Source organism: Hordeum vulgare, chromosome 4H (genome assembly GCF_904849725.1).
Source record: "Hordeum vulgare subsp. vulgare chromosome 4H, MorexV3_pseudomolecules_assembly, whole genome shotgun sequence".
Classification (NCBI taxonomy): domain Eukaryota; kingdom Viridiplantae; phylum Streptophyta; class Magnoliopsida; order Poales; family Poaceae; genus Hordeum; species Hordeum vulgare.
This window is the reverse complement of record NC_058521.1, coordinates 533,947,236-533,972,776: the sequence shown is the minus strand read 5'-3', so window position 1 is coordinate 533,972,776 and position 25,541 is coordinate 533,947,236. Positions and strand designations below refer to the sequence as shown.

General features: G+C 44.6%; 1 protein-coding gene across 3 annotated transcripts; it reads right to left on the bottom strand.

Annotated features, from left to right (window-relative positions):
- Positions 1 to 3,486: 3,486 nt before the first annotated feature.
- On the bottom strand, positions 3,487 to 7,012 carry LOC123449314 (GDP-mannose transporter GONST3-like). 3 transcript variants are annotated; one of them, XM_045126493.1, is made up of 3 exons: positions 6,706 to 7,012; positions 5,767 to 5,850; positions 3,487 to 4,856 (listed from the first exon to the last, which is right to left on the bottom strand). In XM_045126493.1, the coding sequence occupies exons 2-3, from the start codon at positions 5,794 to 5,796 to the stop codon at positions 3,762 to 3,764; spliced, it is 1,125 nt and encodes a 374-aa protein (XP_044982428.1). In that variant the 5' UTR covers positions 5,797 to 5,850; positions 6,706 to 7,012; the 3' UTR covers positions 3,487 to 3,761. The 3 variants fall into 3 exon arrangements, with proteins under 3 accessions (XP_044982428.1, XP_044982430.1, XP_044982427.1); XM_045126495.1 differs by lacking the exon at positions 5,767 to 5,850 and having other exon boundaries at positions 6,706 to 6,921; XM_045126492.1 differs by lacking the exon at positions 6,706 to 7,012 and having other exon boundaries at positions 5,767 to 6,216.
- Between the last annotated feature and the right edge of the window lie 18,529 nt (positions 7,013 to 25,541).

Sequence of the window (25,541 nt, the reverse complement as noted above, 5' to 3'; positions counted from 1 at the left end):
TAATGCAGCCTCTAAGCCATGTGCTTCATTTGGTTTCCCATCGGAGTAATGCAGCCCATGTACTGCACTTCATTTGATTTCCCACAAAAAGCCAGGTTGCATTTGAGCCGAAATAGAATGCGACGTTTGGTTGCAAGTAAGTCTGGGCATGGGCTTGCAAGTAAGTCTGGGCTGGGCATGGGCAGCCCGGTCTGGTGACCCGGCCTGAAAATCCCGGGCCTGGCTGGGCCGGGCTTACAGTTTGGGCCGGGCATTCAAGCCCGGGTAGCAGTTCGGGCTGGACCCAGACTTGCACAAATCATCATTTTACACGAAGGTCCGGTCCGGTCCGGCCCGAAAATCCCCTTTTTAGTTCGTTCAGGCCAGGCTCGGGCCTGATATTTGGATTTTTTGGTCAGGCCGGGCCGGGCTCGGGCCTGAGATTTTTGGTTCGGGCTTTCCAATGCCCGGTCCGGCCCGGTGTACGCCCAGGTTTAGTTGCAGGTATGTGCTTCCTAAATGTGACATGCATGTGTAATGTGTTCGGTTATGTGTAAGACATGAGGTGTGGTAACCTTTTATTCGAGCAATGAAGTTACCAGCACACACAACGACAAAGTGAGCAACATAGATTAGACAACTTGAACACACATAGGTTAAACCACAAAACATGAAGCCTGCATCAGATCAGATAGGCTCAACCAGGTCACAGATGTAAGGAGGCCCGAGGTTTTGTGGGCAATCAAATGAACTACAGAACATGGTTTAGAGCTTGCTCACTATAAGGGTCATAGCTAGTTCAGGATTGGTAGGAAAGTAATACAAATGATTGTAATATGACAACCCCCAGGGGAGCTAGCCTTTTGTGTTAAGATTAAAAAGAAGAGCCCTCTTTTCATACGACCCGGTGATTCCATTGCTCTATCTGGCCGCAAGATTCGATCGCGTACAGCACGAGCACGAGATGGGTTGCATTAGCTCAGTCAGGCTCAACCAGATCACAGATGTAAGGGGGCCAAAAATGATTTAGATAACCAAACATTACCTTAAGTGCTACTTCGTCCGTCCCGTATTAAGTATTGCTCAAGCGGATGTGTCTAATTGTGCTTCTCACCCAAACGGTTTGGAGCATCTTCAGTCATTTGGTCCCCAAGTGCCTGAAATAGCGTCGCTTGGGGGCAAACCGGCGCTAAATTCAGCATGGGGGCCTCGGGTCCCAGCCGTCCCCCAAGGTCGCCCCCCAGCCGGAGCTTTTGGCCCAAATTCGGCTCACTTTGGACACAAATTCAACAAAAACTATTTTTTATGACAAAGTTCATCACACAAATCAATACAAATCAAATAGTTCAACAAAGCAAGCTCATAATTCGAACACAAATTAAAACAAATCGAACTAGGCGTTGCCCTTGAGACTCCATATGTGTTCCACCAGATCGTCTTGCAGTTCTTGATGCACCTGTGCGTGTCGGATCTCCTGGCGCATATTGAGAAAGGAAGCCCATGTTGCCGGTATCCGGTGATCAACAAACGCAAGAGGATCCTGCATGAAATATGGTTAAGTATCAAACACTGGCTCTTCCTGTTAGCTCTCAATGATCATGTTGTGCAAGATGACACAATAATTCATCACCTCCCACGTATGAGATTTCGACCAGGTCAGAGTGGGGTACCGGACAACAGCAAATCGAGATTGGAGCGCACCAAATGCTCGCTCGACATCCTTCTTGAAAGCCTCCTGACACACGGTTTGAGATAGTCTTCACAAATATGGACCATCTTGGATAGATACCATCTGCTAGATAGTATCCCTTGTTGTAGTGGCGTCCATTGACCTCAAAGTTCATCGGAGGAGCATGACCTTCAACAAGCTTTGCAAAGACATTCGAACACTGCAATACATTGATGTCATTGTGAGTTCCTGGCATATCAAAGAAGGAGTGCCAAATCCATACGTCCTGTATGGCCATTGCCTCAAGTACCACACTGCAACCTCCTTTGTACATCCCCTACCAAGCAAATGGACAGTTTTTCCATGTCAATGCATGCAGCCGATGCTTCCAAGCATCCCAGGAAATCCTCTTGCTGCATTATGTGCTAGGATCCGAGCAGTGTATTCAACATTGGATGATCGCAAATATTATGGTCCAAACACCGCCACCACTGCCGTGTAGAACTTGTACAAACGCTCAATGGTGGTGGACTCGGCCATGCTTCCATAGTCTTCATGTATATCACCGGGAGCTCCGTATGCAAGCATCCTCATAGCTGTGGTGCACTCCCGGAGGAGAATCCAACCGTACCGGTGTAATCCTTCTTGCAAATGAAATAGTTGTCGAACTCCCGGATAGCATTCACAATCCTGAGGAAGAGCTTCCGGCCCATCCGATAACGATGCCGAAATACTTTCTCGCCGTGCACAGGAACGTCGGCATAGAGCATGCAATAGCCCTCCGTTCGATGTATTTGTTTGCTCTTGCGGCGACCTGACGCTGAGCCACCTCGCCGTGGCTTGGCATCGTTCGCGAACAGGCCGGCCAGCGCGGCAAGAATCATGAGGTGCTCTTCGTCTGTGGTGTCGTCCTCGTCTTCCTCCTCCATCAGAGCCACGAACACGTCCTTGTCGCCTGAGTCCATGGCCAAGCAGGAAAATGACCGAACACCTGGAGGGCATGGTGGGTGGGCAGCCGCCGGTATCCCCGCCTGCACGGTCTAAAAAGCTCACCCAGGAGAGCGGGATGAAGGCTGTCACGAAACCGACGGGGAAATGACCTTTTTTAGCGACGGGGCAACGACTGTCGGCATGTGGGCGGTGTCGGGATCAACATGTCGGCGAGGCGCCCTGTGGCGTGCGAGGGTGCATCTGGCGGGGGAAAGGCGTTTCTCGCCTGACAGTGGTGTCACACACGCCATTTTTTCTTCTGCCGGAGCCCCAAATGCCCCCCAACGCGCTAGGTTCAGCCTGGGATCGCCGGCCCAAAAAATGAGCCCAACCGTCAAAAAAAAAAAAAGAGCCCAACCGGCGAAAAACGACGTCCTGAGGACGCAACTGAGCGGATTTTTTTAGCATCGACGAATAAAAAGAAGCCTGTTGTCTTCGCGAGCCCATCTCCAAGCGAAGATTTTCGCCTGGCTTGCCTTTCATGACCCGTGTTGTGCATGCAATAGGCATCAACGTGGAGGGCTGCAGCACCAACCGCACTGTCCACTACGTAGTCAACAACCGGAAACGATCTGCCACCCTTTTGATGGAATGCCTCTTCTCTAACTGATTAAGTTCGACATGTTAAGCAGGGACGACTGTTAATGAGATGACAGGTCAAGTTCAACCTCATGGCTGTCCCCTATGCATAACATTTGGCTCGACCAACAAGACTAACAAAATCAAAAGTTCCAGACTTGCATAAGGCGTCAGAGTACGTCTACATATTCATGAACCATGACTAATCTGATATGATGTCAGACAAAATTTCTTTCACCCACAAAGGAAAACAAGAAACTTCTGCCACGAAGCGAATAAGTACATCCATTGTATTTCTGGAATTTGGTAAATACTAGCATACATGGTTCAGTATACAGAGGATTTGACTCTAGTATGTTGAGTTGTCTGGTACCCTACACCACCACCACAATCCTGCCTAACCAATGAAAAGCAGTATACAGTAACAAAGATATTGTAGAATGAAATTTAGTTCCTCTTGAAATATCAATGTCCTACAGCATGTTCAGGATTTCTCATCTGAGATATATCACGAATGGGTTGTCGAGGGAAGGTAAAGAAAAGCTTATGAGGAGGAATGCTTTTGACTTGAATTGCTCTCATGCCCGGGCTGAATCTGCAGCAAATTCTGCCCCTCTTCATCGTCCTCTTCCTTTGGCTCAATCTTGGGTACCTTGGGCTTTGTGGTCGATTGCTGGTAGAGAACGCCACCAGACATGCATATCAAGAGCCCAATTGTCCCCACCAGGGATGCATGCTTGTCCCAGATAAGCAGATTGATCACGACGGTCAGGAGCTTGTTCACTATACCGAGCACCGTAAATCCAGTGGCAGAGATGGCCCGTCTGCAGGAGAATCCGAAGAAGGATATAGATAACCCGAACAGGCATGACAGAGCAACAGGAAGGACCACGTCATAAGATAGCCAGTTTGTTGTCATCTTGGAGCTGTCGACCTTCATCTGATTGAACTCTCCCATTATAAGGAGCTCAAGTGGGAACAGCAGCAGAGCCTCAAGGTTGTTGTAGAGCACAAGGCCCCATGTGTTCAACCCGATGGTCATGACGACATGTTTGATGTACACGAAATCAATAGACATGCTCGCCAGATAGGCTATCGCCCAGCTGTAAGCAGTCAGGGTGAACTGGTTATCCGTGAAAACATATATCACACTTCCACCAAGTATAGTGGAAAGTGAGAGCCATGTCTTGAAAGATGGGCATGGTTGGTGAAGGTAAAGTGTCTCCCCAATGGCCACAAATATCGGCACAGCAGACCGAAACACGATGAAAGTGTCCACATTGGCATGCATCAGGAGCTCGCTGTTTGTGAAGATTGAGATGTAGAACATAACAGCAGCAGGCAAGAACTTCCACATGGTTCTCAAATTCAGTCTATCAGGCTCAATAAGCTTTAGCTGTCCACAAAGGAGAACTCCAGCAACACTAGTGAGGTACTGTAAAGCTGTCAGTGCTCCAGGGTAGGGAAACTTCATGATTGCCCATTTGTTGATAATCGAGAGCAGAGATGCTGACAGGCAATAACCAGCAGCCACACCATAGACCGAAGCATGGCGCATAAGAGTGTTCCATGTGTTATTCCAAGCTCCAGTTTTCTCGACTGAACCGTCTTCTTTTGAGGGCTCTGAGAGATTAGACATCTGCAACCATTTAAAATAGATTTATTAACTATGAAAGTCATGAAAAAAGGAAGTGGAGAAGCCCCAGACAGTTAAATGTCATATACAAATGTAGTAACTGACAGAGCAGTGAAGTACTACACAATTTTGTGCAAAGATATGGTTACACCTTCATGACCCTCCTATACTCTACCCTGCCCCTGGATCTGGGCCTTGAATCAGATTCCATACATAACTTGTAGAAGGCAAGTTAACATAGTAGTTCTGATGAACATAATTATCTGCTTTACTGCTAAAAACCCAGTAACTTGTGCAACTGAAGACAATCGACATATTTTTGCTGAATTTTAGCTAGCATTGACTTTGAACGAAGAATCTCTCTACGAGGAAGCACCCATGTGCGAACAGCATATATATTTCAGAAAAAAAGATAGTCCAAAGGCATGATCCATAAGGTACAAGCAACCAAAGCTGATTCTCGGAACCCAAGAAAAAAGGTAGATTGAATGATCCTGACAAGCATGGAGAAACTTTACAGACAGGACACCTCGAAAAAGAAAGTACCCATGCACTTCTTATAATTGTCTCTAGCGAACAATCATCCTCTTATATATTCATATAAAGTACAAAACTACTCCTTAGACATTGATCTGATTGTGCTGACTCTGCACCTCCGTATGTTCTCCTTTGGTCTTCAGCAACCTTTTGAGGTTAATCACGTAAAGACTCCAAACGAAAATTGGAAACAGACAACCAAGTACTAAAAACAGGTTTCAGCTTCCAAAAAAAGGGTCAAAGGAAGAAGAGGAAGCAAATAGCAGCACCAAGAAAGAAAGACTCCATGACAGATCTAGTAACATATCAATCAACTATGCCAACCAAAAAACAGTTTCAACAGAACTGAAGAAACCTAGCCAAGAAGAAGCAATACCTGGAACCGGCCAACCCGAGCAGGAGCCATGGTCGCGAGCCCAAATCCAACAACAGCAAGCGCTCTAGCAACGAAGCATGTATCCTTTTAAACAAAGCCGAGGGTCAGGGCCTAAGGTGGCAGAGGAGGAACGAAGACCAGTATGCAACAACCACCTATCTATGTGCCCAATCAGCTAAGCTCTCATATAAGGTGGCCACACACAACGATCCATTTGCCCACGACGGCCATGTTCGGCATGTGAGTCAAACATGGTAGGAGCACGTCACAAGCGCATCAACCAGTGGCCATCAGATCGGAGAACGTGTAAGAAAATTCAGCACAACACCTAAGCGCTTTGGCCCAGTCAAGCAAGACGAGGTCGCAATTATGCAACGTGCAAGCGAGTTGCTCACAAGAGAACAAAATTAGCATAGCGACGCATTACCTCAGGAAGACAGGGAAGCTTCTCCCCCCCCACCCCACCCCGCGCAGCCTGTGGGAAGAGGAGATGCCCTCAACTACCGCGACGTGACAGCCCCGCCCCTATGCCTCCATGACGCAAGTTAGAAAAGTAGCTGCAGGCACACGGGGTGTTCCCCTGCACTCGCTAGCTGCTGACGACAGCGACGAGGGCCTCGCGATCGAGCCAGCTCAACCGACTGCTGCGACGCGCCATGATTAAGATTGAAGCGCTGGAGCTAGTCGCTGAAACATGCGTACATGTGGCGGAAGTAATGGCACCATCCCAATGATTCAGAGAGGAGGAACTGGAGATCGTTAGGTGGATCCAAGCCGCCGGTCAGGACCACGGAATATCCACTAGCACAGTTTTTAGCAGCGAAGCCGAGCACGTCGCGACTGTGAACTGTAACCCCGGGCCAAGATCGGAGTTTGACGCCTGAACCGAGCAGAGAGGGAGCGGGGGGTGGAAGCAGAGCCTCGCGGGAGGCGGCTCACCTTGGTTTGTTGCGGTCGAAGTCACATGCCCCGCTCCTGGGCGGGTCCGCCGGCGGTCGAGAAGGGAGAGCGGGTGGAGGGGTCGAGCGAAGAGCGGGGTGGTGGTGTGGGGATTTATCGAGGGGTTCGGGCGGGGCAATGCTTCTGAAACGGCGGCCACCGGATCTGGACTGGACGCTGGGGGGCGTCAACGCGGGAGCGCCTCGCGTGATTGGGCGCGCGGTCGCCGGGGGTTTGGGATTTTGGAAGGGGGAGACGGCCGGGTCCGAAAGGGAAGGAATTTAATTCTGGGGAGTGGAGATGAGAGCCAGCGCTGGCTTCTGACCCGGGAGAGGCGGGAAGGAGCAGATCTCGAGGCGCCTCGTTTGGTTCGACACTGGAGTACTCCTGCTAGCGACGAACGGCGGGACGACGGCCCAGCCGGCCGCCCGGCGGAGAGGCCGGGATGCCGTTTCTGTCAATTTTTATTGCCTTCCGTTTCGGGTTCGGCACGAGGGAGATCCGCCGGGTCTCCTGCCCGAGTCGCGCCCCGCAGCCTCGCCGAGCCAAGCAAATTGTAACTGTTCCTTAACTTTTGCCAGCAAGTCAGCAACTTCCGCAAAAGTCGTTTTACAGGATGTTTGCATAATTTTAGAGAAAGTTGTCTGACGACTACACTGCTGCTACTTTTTTCTTAGTTTCCGTAGACATCTTTCTCTGTTTTTCTCGTGCGTTGTCATGGCGGCCAATTGTTTTTTTTTAAATTACACAAGAGAATCATATGGGACATATTTTGATGCAAAACATATAGAAAAATAAGATTATGTTTTGGTTATAAAGCATAGATTTTCCAAGTATTTCTCAAACTGAAAATTTTTTAGGCATATGCCCCATGATTCATATGCTTTGTTGGGTTACCAAGTAAGTACCCCCTCCGTTCATATTTACTCCACACACTAGCTTTGTTTGAAGTTAAACTTTATAAATTTTGATCAAGTTTGTAGAAAACGATATGAATGTTTACAATAACAAATTTATATGATGTGGAAATATATGCAATGATGAATCCAATGGTACAGATTTGATGTTGTATATGTTAACATATTTTCCTACAAGCTTGTTGAAAGTATATAAAGTTTAACTTTAGACAAACCTAATATGTTGAGTAAATAAAAACAGAGGGAGTATATAAGAGATTAATTGATATTTATTTTCTTATGGGTAGTGAATTTACTACTATTTATTGGATTACCAAAGATATCTAACATGTATCAGGTTTTACCATAAAAAATAATTTATTTATGGATCGTGAATTTATTGCTATACCATAGATTGATCTCGCTTATTGGGTTATGAAATATTATTGGTTTAATGAAAATCAAAAAGGATGAAATCCCTAGAAAAATCGACGTAAGATGAAAGATTGGACGAAGGAACGATGGGGACAAAACTGAGTGAAAGATGGAGCCTTAAGTTCTTTTTAAGCAGCAGAGATAGAGATAGAGGTGTAGCGCCATATGTCACTAGCATGTGCAATGGTGGCCGGCGAGGTGCGGTGGATGCATGGCGGCACGAGGGTCTTCTCTAGGAAAAGTTTAGGCGGTTTTCTGCCCACCAAATTACATGGGAAGGGTCATATCCCCGTAAAGGTGATGGAAGCTGAGGCAATTATATGGGATCCCATAAAAGAAGTTCACTAAACGTGGCCAGTTCAGAAAATCTTTAAGAAAGGTTATGAGGAAATCCGAATTTTCATCTGAGGACTACAAGAAAAGAACCTGCCACAAATGCAACAAATCTGGTCACTACATTGTTGATTGTCCTCGCTGAGTGAAAGAATCAAGAAAGAAGAAATACAAGGATGAAAGTTCTGATACTCGAAGAAGAAGAAGAAATCTTCAAAATCCTCATCTTCAAAGTCCTCATCCCACAAGAAGACCAGTTTCAGAAAGGATCGGGCACTCATTATCAAGGAAATGGATTCTGAAGAAGAATCCGAGGAATGTGATGAAGAAGAAGGTTCTGAAGTGGAGTCAGAGTCTGGTGTGGCAAGTCTTGCACTGGCTACCACATTCGTCAGCAAGTCAATCTTCAACCTTGAAGAAAATGACAACGCTATCTACACTGATGAATATGCTGATGACTTCGCTCCAACCTATTGCTTCATGGCAAAAGGTTCAAAGGTACCAAACATACTTCCTCTTCTGATTCTATTGACTATGAACCTGATGATTATCAAAAACCGAGTTACTATAAACTTGCCAACATTGCCACTAAGCAACAAAGTGCCATTGAAAAGCTTCAGAAACTGTTAGACAAAAGCAATGATCTGTTGAACGATGAGATGGATCGTACTCAAGTCCTCACTGAAGATGTAAAAAGTCTTCAGTCTAGATTTGATAGTCTTCAAGATCGTTATGGATCACTCTTGGCTAATCATGAGAAACTTTCCTATGAATTTCTTCAAAGAAAGCTTGATCTTGAAAATTTAAGAATGTCTCATGATGATATTCGAATAGAAAATGATTCATTGCTTGCTCAACAGATTAGTACCACTCAGGTTGAATTCATTCCACCATGTCTGAAATGCACCGGGCGTGAAACTGCGAATTCTTTACCAGAGTCATCAAATGCTTCCATCGCTACAAATTCTTCAACTGTTCCTGTGGTATCAAATTCTTCACTTGAGGAAACCACAAATACTACTGACGAAAATGCAGGGTTGAAGGAATTGTATGTGAAAGGCATATACAAAAGTCTCAAAGGGCATCAAACCCTTTGCGATGTGCTCAAAAAGCAGATTCTGAATACGAACCCGAGGAAAGAAGGCATTGCCTTCGAGAGGAAATTGAATGCCGATGGATCATACTGGAAACCTGAGCAGTACCCCAAAACCTGATGGGTTGCTGCTAAAGGCCCTCCCGTTGATTCATCCACTCTAACAGGCTTTGCATGTGAAATGTCCTATTCCTCTGATGAGTCATTTGACTCCAACTATGAATTGTTCAAAAATAAATCTGGTGAAGTATTTGCTCGATATATTGGAACTAACTGCAGGAATGGACCACCCCTGAGGAAAATCTGGGTTCCCAAAAGTTTCTTGGAAAATCTTCAGGTGAATGTCCTCATGACACCACCTGTGAAGAACCAGAACCCCAGATCAAATTCCTGAGGTGGACCAAAGTCTTCACGAGGATCAAATCCCTCAAATGGTCAATATTATGCTCGTACTCGCACTAATGCTTCTGATATGCAGGGAAACTACAAGGGACATGAATATGAGCGTTATTCCTCAAATCATTATGTTCATAAGTCCTCAAAGAATTTCCCTGCCTATTCATTTGAGTACTCTAACCCCCCTACTGTGAAAAGAAGTGCATTAGCTTCAATGCCCCCATTCTCATATGGTGCTCGCAGGATGATGAACTCTTTGCCACCCCTTCAAATGTGGGTGGTGAAGAAATCGAACTAATCAATTCTGCAGGTAAGGTCTCCAGATGAAAGTCATCATCTGAAGAATTTGCTGGAGACCTGAGGAAATTGCTTGATTGGACGCAAGCTAAAATTGATGAAATGATAACATCTCACTTGTCCTCAAATTTACTGTTTATGATGAAATTCTTAAGTGATGAAATTGATATCATATTCTTCAAGTCTGAAGCATATGAGATGGTAACCTGTACTAATTCATCTGCAGGATGAAAAACCCAAGAATACAGAGTGGGTTCTTGACAGTGGTTGCACAAATCACATGACTGGTGATAAAATCTTATTGATGAATATGCCACTGACTCCATCACCACCGAAGCATATCATTTACGCTGATAAAGGTAAAAAGCAAGGTATTGCGACTTGGTAAAGTGGCTATCTCCAAGGATCGACACATGGACAAAGTCATGCTTGTCGAATCCCTTGGGTTTAACCTCATGTCAGTCTTAATGCTTTGTGATCTTAATATGATTGTCATCTTTGGAAAATATAAATGTGTAGTTATCATGGAATCTGACAAATCCAATGTCTTCGAAGGCTTTAGGAGAGGAGATTTGTATATTGTTGATTTTTCCGTAGGTCCTCAACTAGCCACATGCTTACTAGCAAAAATCTCAGAAGGATAGCTATGGCATCGACGACTTGGTCATGCAAGCATGAGGAATCTGTATACACTGGCGAAGAAGAAGCATGTCATTGGCATCGAATCTGTCAAATTCCTCAAGGACCATCTCTGCGGTGCTTGTGAGTGTGAAAACATAACCAAATCCAAACACCCCTCGAAGACTATCATGACTACTACTTGTCCGTTTGAATTGCTTCACATGGATCCGTTTGGACCTACTAATTATGCTACTCTAACCAATGCAGCATCTCTATATGGCTTTGTCATCGTTGATGACTATTCTCGCTATACTTGGGTACACATCATTCTGTATAAATCTGAAGTGCAGGAAGTCTTGAAACAATTTTCCTCAAGGGCCTCGACGAACTTCGGCATCAAGACCAAACACATCAGGAGTGATAATGGGACATAATTCAAAAATACTGGTCTTGATGATTATCTTGATGAACTTGGTATTACTCACGAATTGTCTGCTCCTTATACTCCTCAACAGAATGGCGTCGTTGAACGCAAGAATAGGACACTAGTTGAAATGGCACGGACTATGCTTGAAGAATATCAGACTCCTCGTCGCTTCTGGCCTGAAGCAATCAACACCGCTTGCCACATCATCAACATGGTATATCTTCACAAATTCCTCAAGAAAACCTCATATGAACTCCTCACTGGCAAGAAATCCAAGTTATTTCAAAGTCTTCGATGCAAGATGCTGGATTAGAGATCCTCACCATAGCTCAAAATTTGCACCTAAAGCACATGAGGGTTTTAAGCTTGGTTACGAAAAGGAATTGCACACCTACAGAGTCTTCAACACCTATCACAACAAGGTTGTTGAAACTGTAGATGTGCGGTTCGATGAAACTAACGGCTCACAAAGAGAGAAATTGCCTCCCGTGCCAGATAAATTGTCTCCCGAGGAAGCCATCAAGCTCAAGGCAACTGATGATATCATTCCTACTGAGGAACAACCCCTTGTTGAAGAAGTCGTCCCCAACATTGATGAAATTCAAGCAAGTGCACTTGAGAAAAATGCTATAGATCAGATTCCCCAGCCCAACCAAAGTCTTCAACCAGCTCATCCAAGGATTGCAAATGAAGTAGAACTTGACAAAATCCTTGATGACATCAACGCGCCAGGTCCTCTCACTCGCTTAAAAGCTTCACATTTAGTTAACTTTTGTGGGCATTCCTCTTTTGTGTCTATCACAGAACCCTCAAAAGTTGCTGAAGCCTTCATGGAACCTGAGTGGATTCAAGCCATGCAAGATGAACTTCTTAAGTTCAGGGTAAATGACGTGTGGGAACTCGTCAAAAGACCAAATCCTCGCAAGCACAATATCATCGACACCAAGTGGATCTACCGAAACAAGCAAGATGAGGATGGCCAGGTTGTGAGGAACAAGGCACGGCTTGTAGCCCAAGGCTACACACAGGTTGAAGGAATTGACTTTGATGAAACTTTTGCACCTGTTGCTAGACTTGAAGCTATTCGAATATTACTTGCATATGCTAACCATCACAATATTACTCTATATCAAATGGATGTGAAAAGTGCATTCCTCAGTGGTAAGCTTGAGGAAGAAGTATATGTTTCTCAGCCCCCAGGTTTTGAAGACCCAAAGAACCCTGACAAAGTCTCCAGACTCAAAAAGGCACTCTATAGCCTCAAGCAAGCCCCTCGGGTGTGGTATGATACATTGAAGGAATTCCTCATGAAGAAAGGCTTGAAACCCGGTTCACTTGATCCTACTCTTTTGGCAAAATCCTATGACAATGAACTATTTGTGTGCCAAATATATGTCGACGACATTATTTTTTGTTGTACTGACAAACGTTACAGTGATGAATTTGCCTACATGATGGGTGAAGAATATCAAATGTCCATGATGGGGGAGCTGAAATTTTTCTTAGGACTGCAAATTCGTCAACAACGCAATGGGATCTTCATATCTCAGGAGAAATACCTCGAGGATATTCTGAGAAAATTCGGCATGCATGAATGCAAAGGCGTCAAGATTCCTATGCCTATGAGCGGCCACCTCTGCACTAACGAAAATGGTAAAGATTTCGATCATCAGGTATATCGTTCTACGATTGGCTCCTTATTGTACCAATGTGCATCTAGGCCAGATATTATGCTTAGTGTTTGCATGTGTGCTTGTTTTCAAGCAAAACCGAAGGAATCACACCATAAGGCTGTGAAACATATTCTTCGATATCTAGCTCACACACCAACACTAGGATTACGGTACCCCAAGGGCTCAAATCTTCACCTCGTTGGATATTCTAATTCTGATTATGCTGGTGACCGTGTGGATCGCAAGTCAACATCAGGCACATGCCATTTCCTCGGAAGATCATTAGTCTGCTGGTCCTCAAAGAAGCAGAATTGTGTATCACCCTCCACTGCCGAAGCTGAATACATTGCTGTTGGATCTTGCTGTGCTCAACTACTATGGATGAAGCAAACCCTCGGAGACTACGACATCAACATGAAGAATGTGCCCATCTACTGCGACAATGAGAGTGCAATCAAGATCGCCTACAACCCAGTACAACACTCAAAGACCAAGCACATCCAGATTTGTCATCATTTTCTTCGTGATCATGTCCTCAAGGGCAATATCATCATCGATCATGTGAAGACTGATGATCAGCTAGCAGATATCTTCACAAAGCCCTTGGATGAGAGAAGGTTTTGCAAGTTGCGATGTGAGCTAAATATCATAGAATCTTCAAATGTTTTGTAAAAACATGCACACATCCTAACACTTATGCAAAATTGATGGCTTAGATGTGCAACACACGAAGTAAAAAATTTCTTCAATCAATGAAGAATATCACTCCAAGTGTGAAGAAATTAATGAAGAATTTGGTTCTCAAGGCCCTACGACAATTGTACGCGGCGCCTGAATTCATCATTCTTATACGGTGGGTCACACCACCACCCAACTTTGAAATTCTTCAAGTTGGAAATTCTTCAAAGTTGAAATTCTTCAATTTGAGACTTTTCACAAATTCCTCAAAATTTTCAAAGTCTTCAAAATTTTCAAATTCTTCAAAACTTTCCGTGATGATCTTCATTTGAATATATATATATTATAATTTTGCAAGTTGCAATGTGAGCTATATATATATTTTAATGACCTCTCAATGTCCCAAAAACATTCACTTATTGCTCAGTCTTCAAGTTGGTATTTCTTCTAAGTGAATGTGATCGGACCCGACTCCCCTCTATGCTAAGCTCAACCCAGTCTATTCTCAATTCTTCATATGCGTTCTGTTTGACACTTGTTCAAAATACTCACTGAGTCCTTGTCAGCTGAGGACTTTGAAACAAAATCCTCAAAATTCAAAAAATTATTTTATAACGTTACCATAGTAACCACACCCCACTACTCACGTTCGGATAACCATGATCTCCACCGCTTCGATCTTGGGCAACACGTGGCATGCGGAGGCGAAAGGGCAAGGGCAGTTCGGTCCAAAAGTTTCGCCTGGACCGTTTTCACCTGAGCTATAAATAGCCCCTTACCCCCTTAGTCAAAACTCTTCTGTCCTTCTCGTCTTCTCTGCTCGAGCTCAAAATCTAGCACCGCCGCTCAAAATCAAACTCCTCAGAAAATTGCTATCACTGCAAAGTCTTCATGTCCTCAGCAGAAACAACTCAGTAAGCTTCAATCAGAAAACACAAGTTCCTCTATGCCATCTGCCTCAGGCTCAGCTTCAAAATCTTCACCTGGTCTGTTGAAGACTAAGATGATTGCTGGTAGAGGCACCAGGCCAAGTCCAAGCAAAGTCGTCAACATTCCGTCTACATCAGAAGGAAGTGAAGAATATGATGATGAAACTCTTCAAGCCATCATTAGGAACAAGCAAGAAAGAGTTGCACAAGCCAATGGTAGCACCATTCCCCTCGCACTGGATCCTAAAGTACTGCTGAACTTCATCGATTCTGGTATGAGGATCCAAACAGTCCAATTGATGATTTGAAGCTTCCTCCTGGAGTAAGCCATATGGTTGCTACATTCATCAATGAACCAAAATGGAAGGATCAACAAGCCACACAAGCTAGGCTTGCAAAAGTTAAAAAGGAGAAATATTTGAAGCAAAATCTCCTCAACCTGACGCCTGAGAAACTTGTTTTTACTCAGACAGAACTGAAAACCCTCACTGACAGGTATACAAGTCTTCATGTTGGTCGAAAGGGTGTCAAAGTGCAATCTGTCAAAGCCGCAACTGCTGCAATTCATGAATACAATAGCAAAATTGCTACTCCAAAGCAGCAAACAAGTCCTTAGCCAAGCTATACTGTGCAACTGACTGAGGATGATGAAAATGAAGAACCAGCTGCTCATGAAATTCCTCAGCATATTTCAGCTAAAGAATCTGCGAGGCCTGACACTGATAAAGCAGTGCCTGATGAAATTGCACCTTCACCAAAACCTTCAAAGGTGAAGAAAGTGACTACTCAGTCTACAACAGACGTGAAGAATACTAAAGCTGCTGAAAAAGAAGCTAAGAAGAGAAAAGCTTCAACAACTTCAGAGTCTTCTGAGGCAAAACGCCTAAAGACTGATCCTACCTCATCATCAGCTCCAGTGGATGCTACTCCCCTCAATGTAGCACCATCATATATGATTGTTCCATTCGGTAAAGAATACATCATTCCAGAAGAGGATGAGGAAATGGAGGACAATCGCTCTGGTGCATCCACACCAATGGATGAGGAAATTCAAGCAGATCAAATTCCTCAAGACACAACACCTCTAATGACCGCTGAAGAAAAATAAGGTGATGAAGACATTGGATGCAGCACACGTGTTATCCATGATGAGTTCTAGGAAGAGGCTCACCCAAACTCACCAAGATTAGCTCAAATTCCTCAAACTCCTGTAGCCACCGAGATTCTGACTGGCTTTGATGAAAAGAGATCACATGAGGAATCAACACAAGACCGAGAATCAGCTGCATCAGCTGAAGAAACCGCAACACCAAAAACTGCTCCCTCGGATCAGCAAATTCCTCAAGCTAAAGAAAGTGCTCCTGCTCAAAATGTTGAAACTGCAATTGTAGTGGTCAATCCTGAAACTGCAATTCTAGTGTCCACAACTCCTCAGAATGAACAACAACATAATCTTCAACCAAAGCCTCATCAGCCCTTCTCCAAAAGGCCAAAGTTTTAGAAGAAAGACTTCTATGATGAATGCCATTACTTCACAGGAGAAAATCCTTATGATAGGCTTCGCATCAGGCATAGAAAGTTCTGGACCAGAAATCAACTCAACTACTATGCTTCTGTGCTGTGTCAAAGAAAAAATATATTTGTTCATACCCATATTTCTCATTGTGACATGGAGGAAATTCCTTGCTTCTCCCTAGTTCTGAGTGTTCTTCACGATGCAGGGCTATTGCCATTCTGCACATCTATTGGTGATTGGAATACTGACATCATTTTTTAGTTCTACGCCACACTGCACATCTCTGGTGACCCCAAAGACGCCAACTCACGGGTTCTAGACTGGATGACACAACACACTCACTACAAAGCTCCAGTCACAGAATTGCTTCGAGCTACTCCACTCCCAATTCCTCCAGATGAAGCAATTAGACTCGATGATGAAAGAGAACTGCCAAATCATCTGATGGAAGTCCTCATGAAACCTTTGGCTCCAGGTCAACCACCCAGGACAAGATTCATGGTGAAGGAATTGCAGTATGTGCCAGGACAGTTTACAGAATACTGTCATACTCCATCGCACCAATCAAGGGGCATGGTAAGGAAGAAGTTGTTCTTGGGATCATGAAGAATATCCCGTTTAACGTTGTTCATGGCAACAAAATGAATCTTCACGATTTCTTCTTGAGGACTTTGGCTGACAATGCTTTATCACCATTTGAGCTGAAGATTTATGCACCTTTGATCATGACATTCATGAGAAACAGATCTTTCATCAACTACCAAGCTGACTTTCAGAATCACCTCGTCTATCTGCTGCCTCTCAAAGTCATCAAGAGCACTTTTGAACCTGTTGAAGGCAAAGGCAAGCCTGTGATTGATGAAGGAAATCGACCCCTGGATGGTCAATTTTGCAAGGCTACCTCTTATTCCTCATATGATGACACTGCCACTCAAGAGTCTGATGGTAGAGCAAAACCTCCAAGCCCAACAACCCAAGGGTGATGACTAACAGAGAGCTTCTCATCAGTCTTCACCAGAAAGTTGATCGCAATCACAAGTGGGTAAAACGCCAGTTTGGCTCCATTGTGAAAACCCTCAATGAGACTCAAACTGATGTGAAGAAAAATCACTACTATCTTCAGGAGGTATTTGATCGCACTTGGGCCATATTGTATCACCTGAAGACTCCCAAGGAACTTGATGAAATGGAATTTACTTAGGACTTTGACTGGTCGTGGCCTCCCAAGAAGAAATTCAAGCCTATTCCAGTTCCTGACTTGGTGGACAACTCATTTTCTTTATTCCGCAGTGCAGAATCAGGTGAAGAACCTCAGGATACTGCAACCGGTCCAACCAAGAAGTCTGCCTCCAAGGACGCTCATACCTCTACATCAACACTGAAGTGAAATTCTTCACGGGCGTTAGTCCTCAGTTTTGTCCCTTTTCGTCACTTGATGACAAAGGGGGAGAAATCTGAGAGTTAGTCTTCAAGCGGGTTTCATATGGGCTTATAAACTTTATTAAGTTACAAACTCTTGGTTCTTATGAAGTTTTTGATGTAATGAGTTGTAACTTAAGCCCGATGGTGCTCTGGCTCTTTTGAACGTTTTTCCTTGCATGCTTTATTCCTCAAGTTTATTAATGCAGGCATGCTGAAATTCGTCACACACCATTTTTCATCATGCATTTATAATTCCTCATACTATATGTCAAATGCATGCATGAATTCCAAGATACAGGGGGAGATCTCCATGATATAAATCATCAATGTGCATCTTCTGTTCAAATAAAATTCCTCAAAACATGCACATCTTCAGGGGGAGTTTCTCTGTATCTTGATTTCAAATTTCTCAAACTCTGTACTTACATTCCATATTATTATCCCCGTTGACAACTTAACCTAATTGTCATCAACCACCAAAAAGGGGGAGATTTTAAGTGCATCTAGCGCCCCTTAGTGATTTTGGTGGTTTGAAGACTTATAGGTTAAGATACTGATATGTTTGTGAGTGTACAAAAGCTCTATAAGTCGCTGAGGAGTTTGAGTTATTCGATGAATATCGACCCCTAAAAATGTATGTCTTCGGGTGAAGACTTTGGTCATTCCTTGAAGACTTTGATCGCGAAGAAATTGCGAAGAAATTGATATTCCTCATGAAGATATTGAAGATGAGGAATTCGGTGTGTCCTGAAGAAAACACCCTGAAGACTTTGAAGCGTGAAGATTTACTCTTTCTGTTTCATTTTCTTTACACTTGAGTCATAGGAACACCGTATTGTTAAAGGGGGTCGAGGTAAAACTACGGAATGATTTTCCTCATGATGCTCAACACAAGCCTAAATCTACCAAAGCCTCAAAGTGAGGAATATGAGAGACATGAGGACTTTCACAGTTGAAAGTTCCGGCCGTTGCCGCGCCACGCGCCACCTCACAAATCTTTCCACCCAATGGTCATATTATTAAAGGGAATTAATGTCAAATCATGTCAGGATGCTCCTAGGCTATAAATAGCCGCCCCCACAACCACTTGTTGGTTGGCTGCTGTGAGAGAAACTGACGCCAGTCATTTAGAGCAACCCAAATTCCTTAGAGCCTTCGAGAGAAAATCGTCAAGTGAAGAAATACCCCAAACACCAAACCCAAACCAAAAACCTAAGTGATTGAGCATCACTGAAGAATTTGTTCCTGTGTGGAACCGATGCTTGTTACCTTCGAGGACTGTGTATCCTCTAGATGGTTAGGCGTCATGGTCTAGAGCATCCAGCAGTCAATTGTGGATCGCCGGGTGACCAAGTTTGTGAGAGTTTGGAAGTTTGCCCTGAAGACTTACCACGAGTGTTGGACAAGGACTGTGTGTCCTTAGCTCAAGGAGAATATGGTAGGGACTGCGTGTCCTTTGGTTTCAATACCAAGCCGCTCCGAACAAGATGTACAACTGTCACAGCAGTTGGAACTGGGTCATCAACAACTGTCTTCATCAAGCTACGGGTTCTATTTCTTCAACCTTCTCATTTCCTCAATTGTATGTTGAAGACTTTCATCTGTACTATTTGAAGAATTTGTCTGAAGACTTTCTCTGAATTTCCTCAACCTCAAATTCTTCACTTGAGTTAATCTTCACCTGCTTACTCTGTACTTGTGAACTATGCAAACCGAATCTCTGAAATCTGATCGAGTACTTTGATGTAGACGTTTTTGCACACCTGATCATGTACTATATCCGCTGCACTTAGTTCATGACTGAGGACTTTCCTCACTAGGAATTTCCTCAGTGATGAAATTATAAAAATCTCATATTCACCCCCTCTAGTCGATATAACGCACTTTCAATGACCATCTACGAGAGGAGAGATCGTATCCACATACCCTTGTAGATCGCTAAGAGGAAGCGTATATAACGCAGTTGATGTAGTCGAACATCTTCGCGATCCAAATCGCAGTCCGTCCCGCGATCCCATCACGACCTGTCCCGCAATTCCATCATGATCCGTCCCGATCTAGTGCCGAAAGTACGACACCTCCGTGTTCAGAACACATACGGCTCGATGACGTCTCCTCCTTCTTGATCCAGCAAGGGAGGAAGGAGAAGTAGATGGGATCTCAACCAGCACGACGACATGGTGGAGATGATGGTGGAGCAGTGCCAGCAGGGCTTCGCCAACCGCTGCCGGAATCGATCTGAGGAGAAAACAGAGTTGTTGGAGAGGTAGGGATGACCCAGGGGTGTGGGAATTGGTGTGTTCAGCCCCTCCCTCGCCCCCACTATATATAGGAGGCAAGGGGGAGGGCTCGATCGCAGCCCTAGCCCCTCCTCCAAGGAGGGGGCGTGGGTCTAGGGAAGTTTCCTCCTTCCCCAAGGCACCTATGAGGTGCCTTCCCATTTAGGGAATCTTCCCTCCCAACCGCATGGGCCCTTGGGACGGGCCCAAGAAGGCTTGGACACCCCCTTACAGTCTATGCACACCCTAGGCGATGGAGGGACCCTTCCGGAACCCTTTGGAACCTTACGGAACCTTCAAGAAGCTTCCTGGTAGGCCGGTACAATACAGATAAAACCTAAAACTTTTTATGTAGCCAAAATAGGACTTGCCTTATATAAATCTTTACCTCCGGACCATTCTGGAGCTCCTCGTGACGTTCGGGATCTCATCTGGGACTCCGAACAACATTAGTTCACCAACGTACATATCCCAATACTACTCTAGCATCACCAAACGTTAAGTGTGCACACACTGTGGGTTCGAGAACTATGCAGACATGACCGAGACACCTCTACGGTCAATAACCAATAGCGGGACCTGGATGCCCATATTGGTTCCTACACATTCTACAAAGATCTTTATCAGTCGAACCACGATGTCAAGGATTCAATCGACCCCGTATATTGTTCCCTTTGTCCATCGGTATGTTACTTGCCCGAGATTGGATTGTCGGTATCTCCATACATAGTTCAATATCGTTATCGGCAAATATCTTTACTCGTTCCGTAATACAAGATCCCTTGATTAACTCCTTAGTCACATTGCTTGCAAGCTCGTTGTGATGTTGTATTACCGAGTGGGCCCAGAGATACCTCTCCATCATACGGAGTGACAAATCCCAGTCTCGATTCACGCCAACCCAACAAACACCCTTGGAGATACCTATAGAGCAACTTTATAATCATCCAGTTACGTTGTGACGTTTGATGCACACAAGGCATTCCTCCGGTGCCCGGGAGTTGCATGATCTCATGGTCATAGGAACACATACTTGACATGCAGAAAACAGTAGCAATAAACTGACACAATCATCTGCTACGTTCATAGTTTGGGTCTTGTCCATCACATCATTATCCTAATGATGTAATCCTGTTATAAAATGAGAACTCATATCTATGGCTAGGAAACCTTGACCATCTTTGATCAACGAGCTAGTCCTTAGAGGCTCACTAGGGATAGTGTGTTGTCTATGTATCCACACATGTATTTGAGTTTCCAATCAATACAATTCTAGCATGGATAATAAACGATTATCATGAACAAGGAAATATAATAATAACTACAATAGAAGTAGAAGTAACTATGATAAATCTAACCATAACATTAAATAGTTGGATCCAAAACAACCTCTTACAGAACAATCCATAAACTAGGATTTGGGTTTCTATCGCTCCCGCAACCCATTATCTACAAACTAATTCCACAGTGCCCCCCTAGGCCCAAATATGATGAAGTGTCATGTAGTCATCGTTCAAATAACACCACTAAGAGGAAGAACAACTCGACATTGTTGGGGAACGTTGCATGGGAAAAAAAGAAAAAAAATCCTACGGAACACCCAAGATATATTCTATGGAGATGCTAGCAACAAGAGGGAGAGGTGTGTACATACCCTTGTAGACCAAAAGCGTTAATGATCTAGAGATCATGGTTGGCGTAGTCATACTCGCATCGTGATCAAATCTGACCCAAGCACTGCACATGCGACACCTCCGAGTTTAGCACACGTATGGCTTGGTGATGTATCCTCCTTCTCGATCCAGCAAGAGAGGGAGAATATATAGATGAGATCTGAACCAACACGATGGTCTGGTGAGGGTGGTGGCAGCGGAATCCCAACAGGGCTTCGCCAAGCGTGTACCCGAGAAACATGTGAGGAGTTGGGAGATCCAATGGCCAAGGGTGAAGGGTTGGCTACTGATAACCCACAAGTATAGGGGATCGCAACAGTTTTTGAGGGTAGAGTATTCAACCCAAATTTGTTGATTCGACACAAGGGGAAACCAAAGAATATTCTCGAGTATTAGCAGTTGAGTTGTCAATTCAACCACACCTGAAAGACTTAGTATCAGTAGCAAGGTGGTGTGATAGCAATAGTAGCAATGGTAATAGTAGCAGCAGTGACGACAGTAGTGACAGAGTAACAGTAGCAGCAAAGTAACGTAGCAAGGACCAGTAGGAAAAACTCGTAGGCATTGGATCGGTGATGGATAATTATGCCGGATGATATTCATCATGCAAAAGTTATAACACAGAGAGATATGTAACTAGCTCCAGTTCGTCAATGTAATGTGGGCATGTATTCCGTATGTAGTCATACGTGCTTAGGGAAAAGAACTTGCATGCCATCTATTGTCCATCCCTCCCGTGGCAGCGGGGTCCTAATGGAAACTATGGGATATTAAGGTTCTCCTTTTAATAGAGAACCGGAACAACGCATTAGCACTTAGTGAATACATGAACTCCTCATACTATGGTCATCTCCGGGAGTGGTTCCAGCTATTGTCACTCCGGGGTTGCCGGGTCATAACACATAGTAGGTGACTACAACTTGCAATATAGGATCAAGAACACACATATATTGACGAGAACATAATAGGTTCAGATCTGAAATCATGGCACTCGGGCCCTAGTGACAAACATTAAGCATGACAAAGTAGTAGCAACATCAATCTCAGAACATAGTGGATACTAGGGATCAATCCCCGTCAAAACTAACTCGATTACATGGTAGATCTCATCCAACCCATCACCGTCCAGCAAGCCTATGATGAGATTACTCACGAACGGTGAAGAGCATCATGGAATTGGCGATGAAGGAAGGTTGGTGATGACGATGGCGACGATCTCCCCTCTCCGGAGCCCAGAACGGACTCCAATTCTGGCCTCCAGAGGAAGAACAGGTGGTGGCGGCGCCTCCGTATCGTGAAACGCGATGAACTCTTCTCCTTGATTTTTTTTCCGGACGGAAGGGACTAAATAGAGCTGGAGTTGGAGGCGGTGGAGCTCTGAGGGCCCCACAAGCTTGCTTGCCACGGCCGGGGGGCGCCTGGTGGGCTCGTGGGCTCCTCGCTCCACTCCTCCGGTTGATTCTTGCGCTAGTATTTTTTATATATTCCACAAAAAAGCCTCGTAAATTTCCAGGTCATTCCGAGAACTTTTATTTCTGCACAAAAACAACAATGGCAATTCTGCTGAATATAGCGTTAGTCCGGGTTAGTGTCACGCCCAAGATGCGACCCTATCCTCAATTTGGCACGAGGGCCTCGTCAGGGATAGAAGCGCATCTCATCGTGTCGCAAGAATGGATATCGTTACAAGTACATGTACTGAAAAGATGAGATATATAAAGAGTTGGCTTACACTCACCACAAGCTACATCAGAGTCACATCAGTACATTACATAATCATCAAGAGTAAGAGCAGGGTCCGACTACGGACGAAAACAAACGACAAAAGAAGAACGACGTCCATCCTTGCTATCCCAGGCTGCCGGCCTGGAACCCATCCTAGATCGATGATGAAGAAGAAGAAGCAACTCCAAATGAACAATCAACGCGTTCGCGTCGGGTAACCTTTACCTGTACCTGCAACTGGTGTTGTAGTAATCTGTGAGCCACAGGGGACTCAGCAATCTCATTTCCAAAGGTATCAAGACTAGCAAAGCTTATTGGGTGAGGTATGGTTAAGTGGTGAGGTTGCAGCAGCGGCTAAGCATATATTTGGTGGCTAACTTACGAGTACAAGAAATAAGAGGGGGAAGATCTACGCATAGCGGACGTGAACTACTGTTGATCAAATGAATGATCCTGAACACCTACCTACGTCAGACATAACCCCACCGTGTCCTCGAACGGAGAAGGAACTCACGAAAGAGACAGTCACGGTTACGCACGCAGTTGGCAAGTTTTAATTAGTTAACTTCAAGTTATCTAGAACCAGTGTTAAACAAAGTTTCCACGTTGCCACATAACCGCGGGCACGACTTTCCGAAAGATTTAACCCTGCAGGGGTGCTCCAACTAGTCCATCACAAATTACCACAAGCCGCATAGAAATCCTCAATCACGAAGCTCGCGATCTCGTCGGATTCCCTAGTGGAAAACCTCAACTCTGAGATTACCCAAAGCATCACCGGAATCCCGATGCACAAGATATCTCGTCAAAGGTAAAACTAATCCAGCAAGGCCGCCCGACGTGTCGACGATCCCGATAGGAGTCGCGTACCTCGTTCTCAGGACACGACGGATGAGCTATGGTTACCACGCCAAACGCCGAGTTGCCCCGGGTAGCGTTAATAAGCTGCTCTGTTTTGGACCAACACTCATGAGGAGCACTGGCCCGGGGGTTGATTAAATTATCCTTGGGGTCCGGAAAGTCCCTATGCAATTTTATTAGGTGTTTAGGCAAATGTAGTACCAAAGTTGGGCCTTGCCAGACCAGCTTTAATCTAAAACGAATTATCAAGGGGGTCCCCATAACAACCCCGATCGTGTTAGGAGCGCTCAATTATGAAACATAACACCGGTAGCCGGAAACTAAGGGGGCAAAGGTGGAACAAAACACCAGGCTAGAAAAGGCCGAGCCTTCCACCTTTACCAAGTATATAGGTGCATTAAATTAAATAGCATTTAAATATGGTGATATAACAAGAAACCCATGCTTTCGCATGGAAGCATCTGCACCTGCAACTAATAACGCTAACAACATGGATAGGCAAGCGGTAACATAGCCAATCAGTGGTTTGCTAGGTTGAACAGGTTGAAGGTTATCATGGCATTGTCGAGAGGCTGATATTTAACATGTGGTAGGCAACGAGACATAAACGACATCATCAAAATAACTAGCATGGCAATGATAGTAATGGTATCTGGGGAAATGATCATCTTGCCTGAGATCCTGCTTGGAAAAAGAATGCCTCCGTGAAGCAGACGAACCGACGTAGTCGAACGGTCCTCACATCCGACACGCTTGCGGAACTCTAACGGGACGGGGAAAAACGGAAACAAGCATCAACACAGAGAATTCACCACACGATGCACAAGACATATGATGCATGAGCTACTGAATACATGCAAGTCACGGCATGACAAATCACACAATCAAACAGTACACATTAAGTGAAGTTCAATATGCACGAGTTGCATATTGACGAAACTCCACGTTAAATATTTAGTTCACTCCCGGTTCTCTACACGGCAATATTAATGTTGTCAAACATGCAAGAGGTGAAGCGTAAATTAAACTACCTATCTAGGCATTTTAAGTGAGGTCGGAAATGACATATAGCACCTCCGAAACGACCTCACATGTTAATTTACAATTCTGTCCAGATCTGAACTAATGCATTTAATTAGTTGTTAAACAGCAAAACAAATAGGTTCACGTGATTCTACGCGTCCAGGCAAGCAATCTACACATAAAGAACATCTCCAACGGAGCTACGGTTCAAAAGATACAAGCACCGCAAGATATGATGGCATGAATGCAATATGTGTGCAACGGCGGCTACGAGCACTTCAAAACATACAACCAGCAAGAGAAAATGAAACTACACGAGATTCTAAGCAAGTTTCATGTAGGACACGATTCGAAAACTACGAGCAAAACAAGAAATCACTACAATCTGCCAAAATCAGCCACATAGCATTTTCTACACCCCACAACTACGAGCTACACCACTCCGATAAACTCAAGCAAGGCATGGCACGAAAGAGGGCAAGACGCTCTACTACAAAAAACTAACAACAACTAGCATGGAAGCAAGGAGCACTAGGACAAGAAGACACAAAATGGCATC

What these genes read in the sequence shown, in the direction of transcription:
- LOC123449314 (XM_045126493.1), bottom strand. Translation starts at nt 5,796, where the DNA reads ATGGCTCCTGCTCGGGTTGGCCGGTTCCAG. An exon ending in CTCGGGTTGGCCGGTTCCAG is followed by an intron (nt 4,857 to 5,766) that starts GTATTGCTTCTT and finishes AAATGGTTGCAG; the next exon opens with ATGTCTAATCTCTCAGAGCC.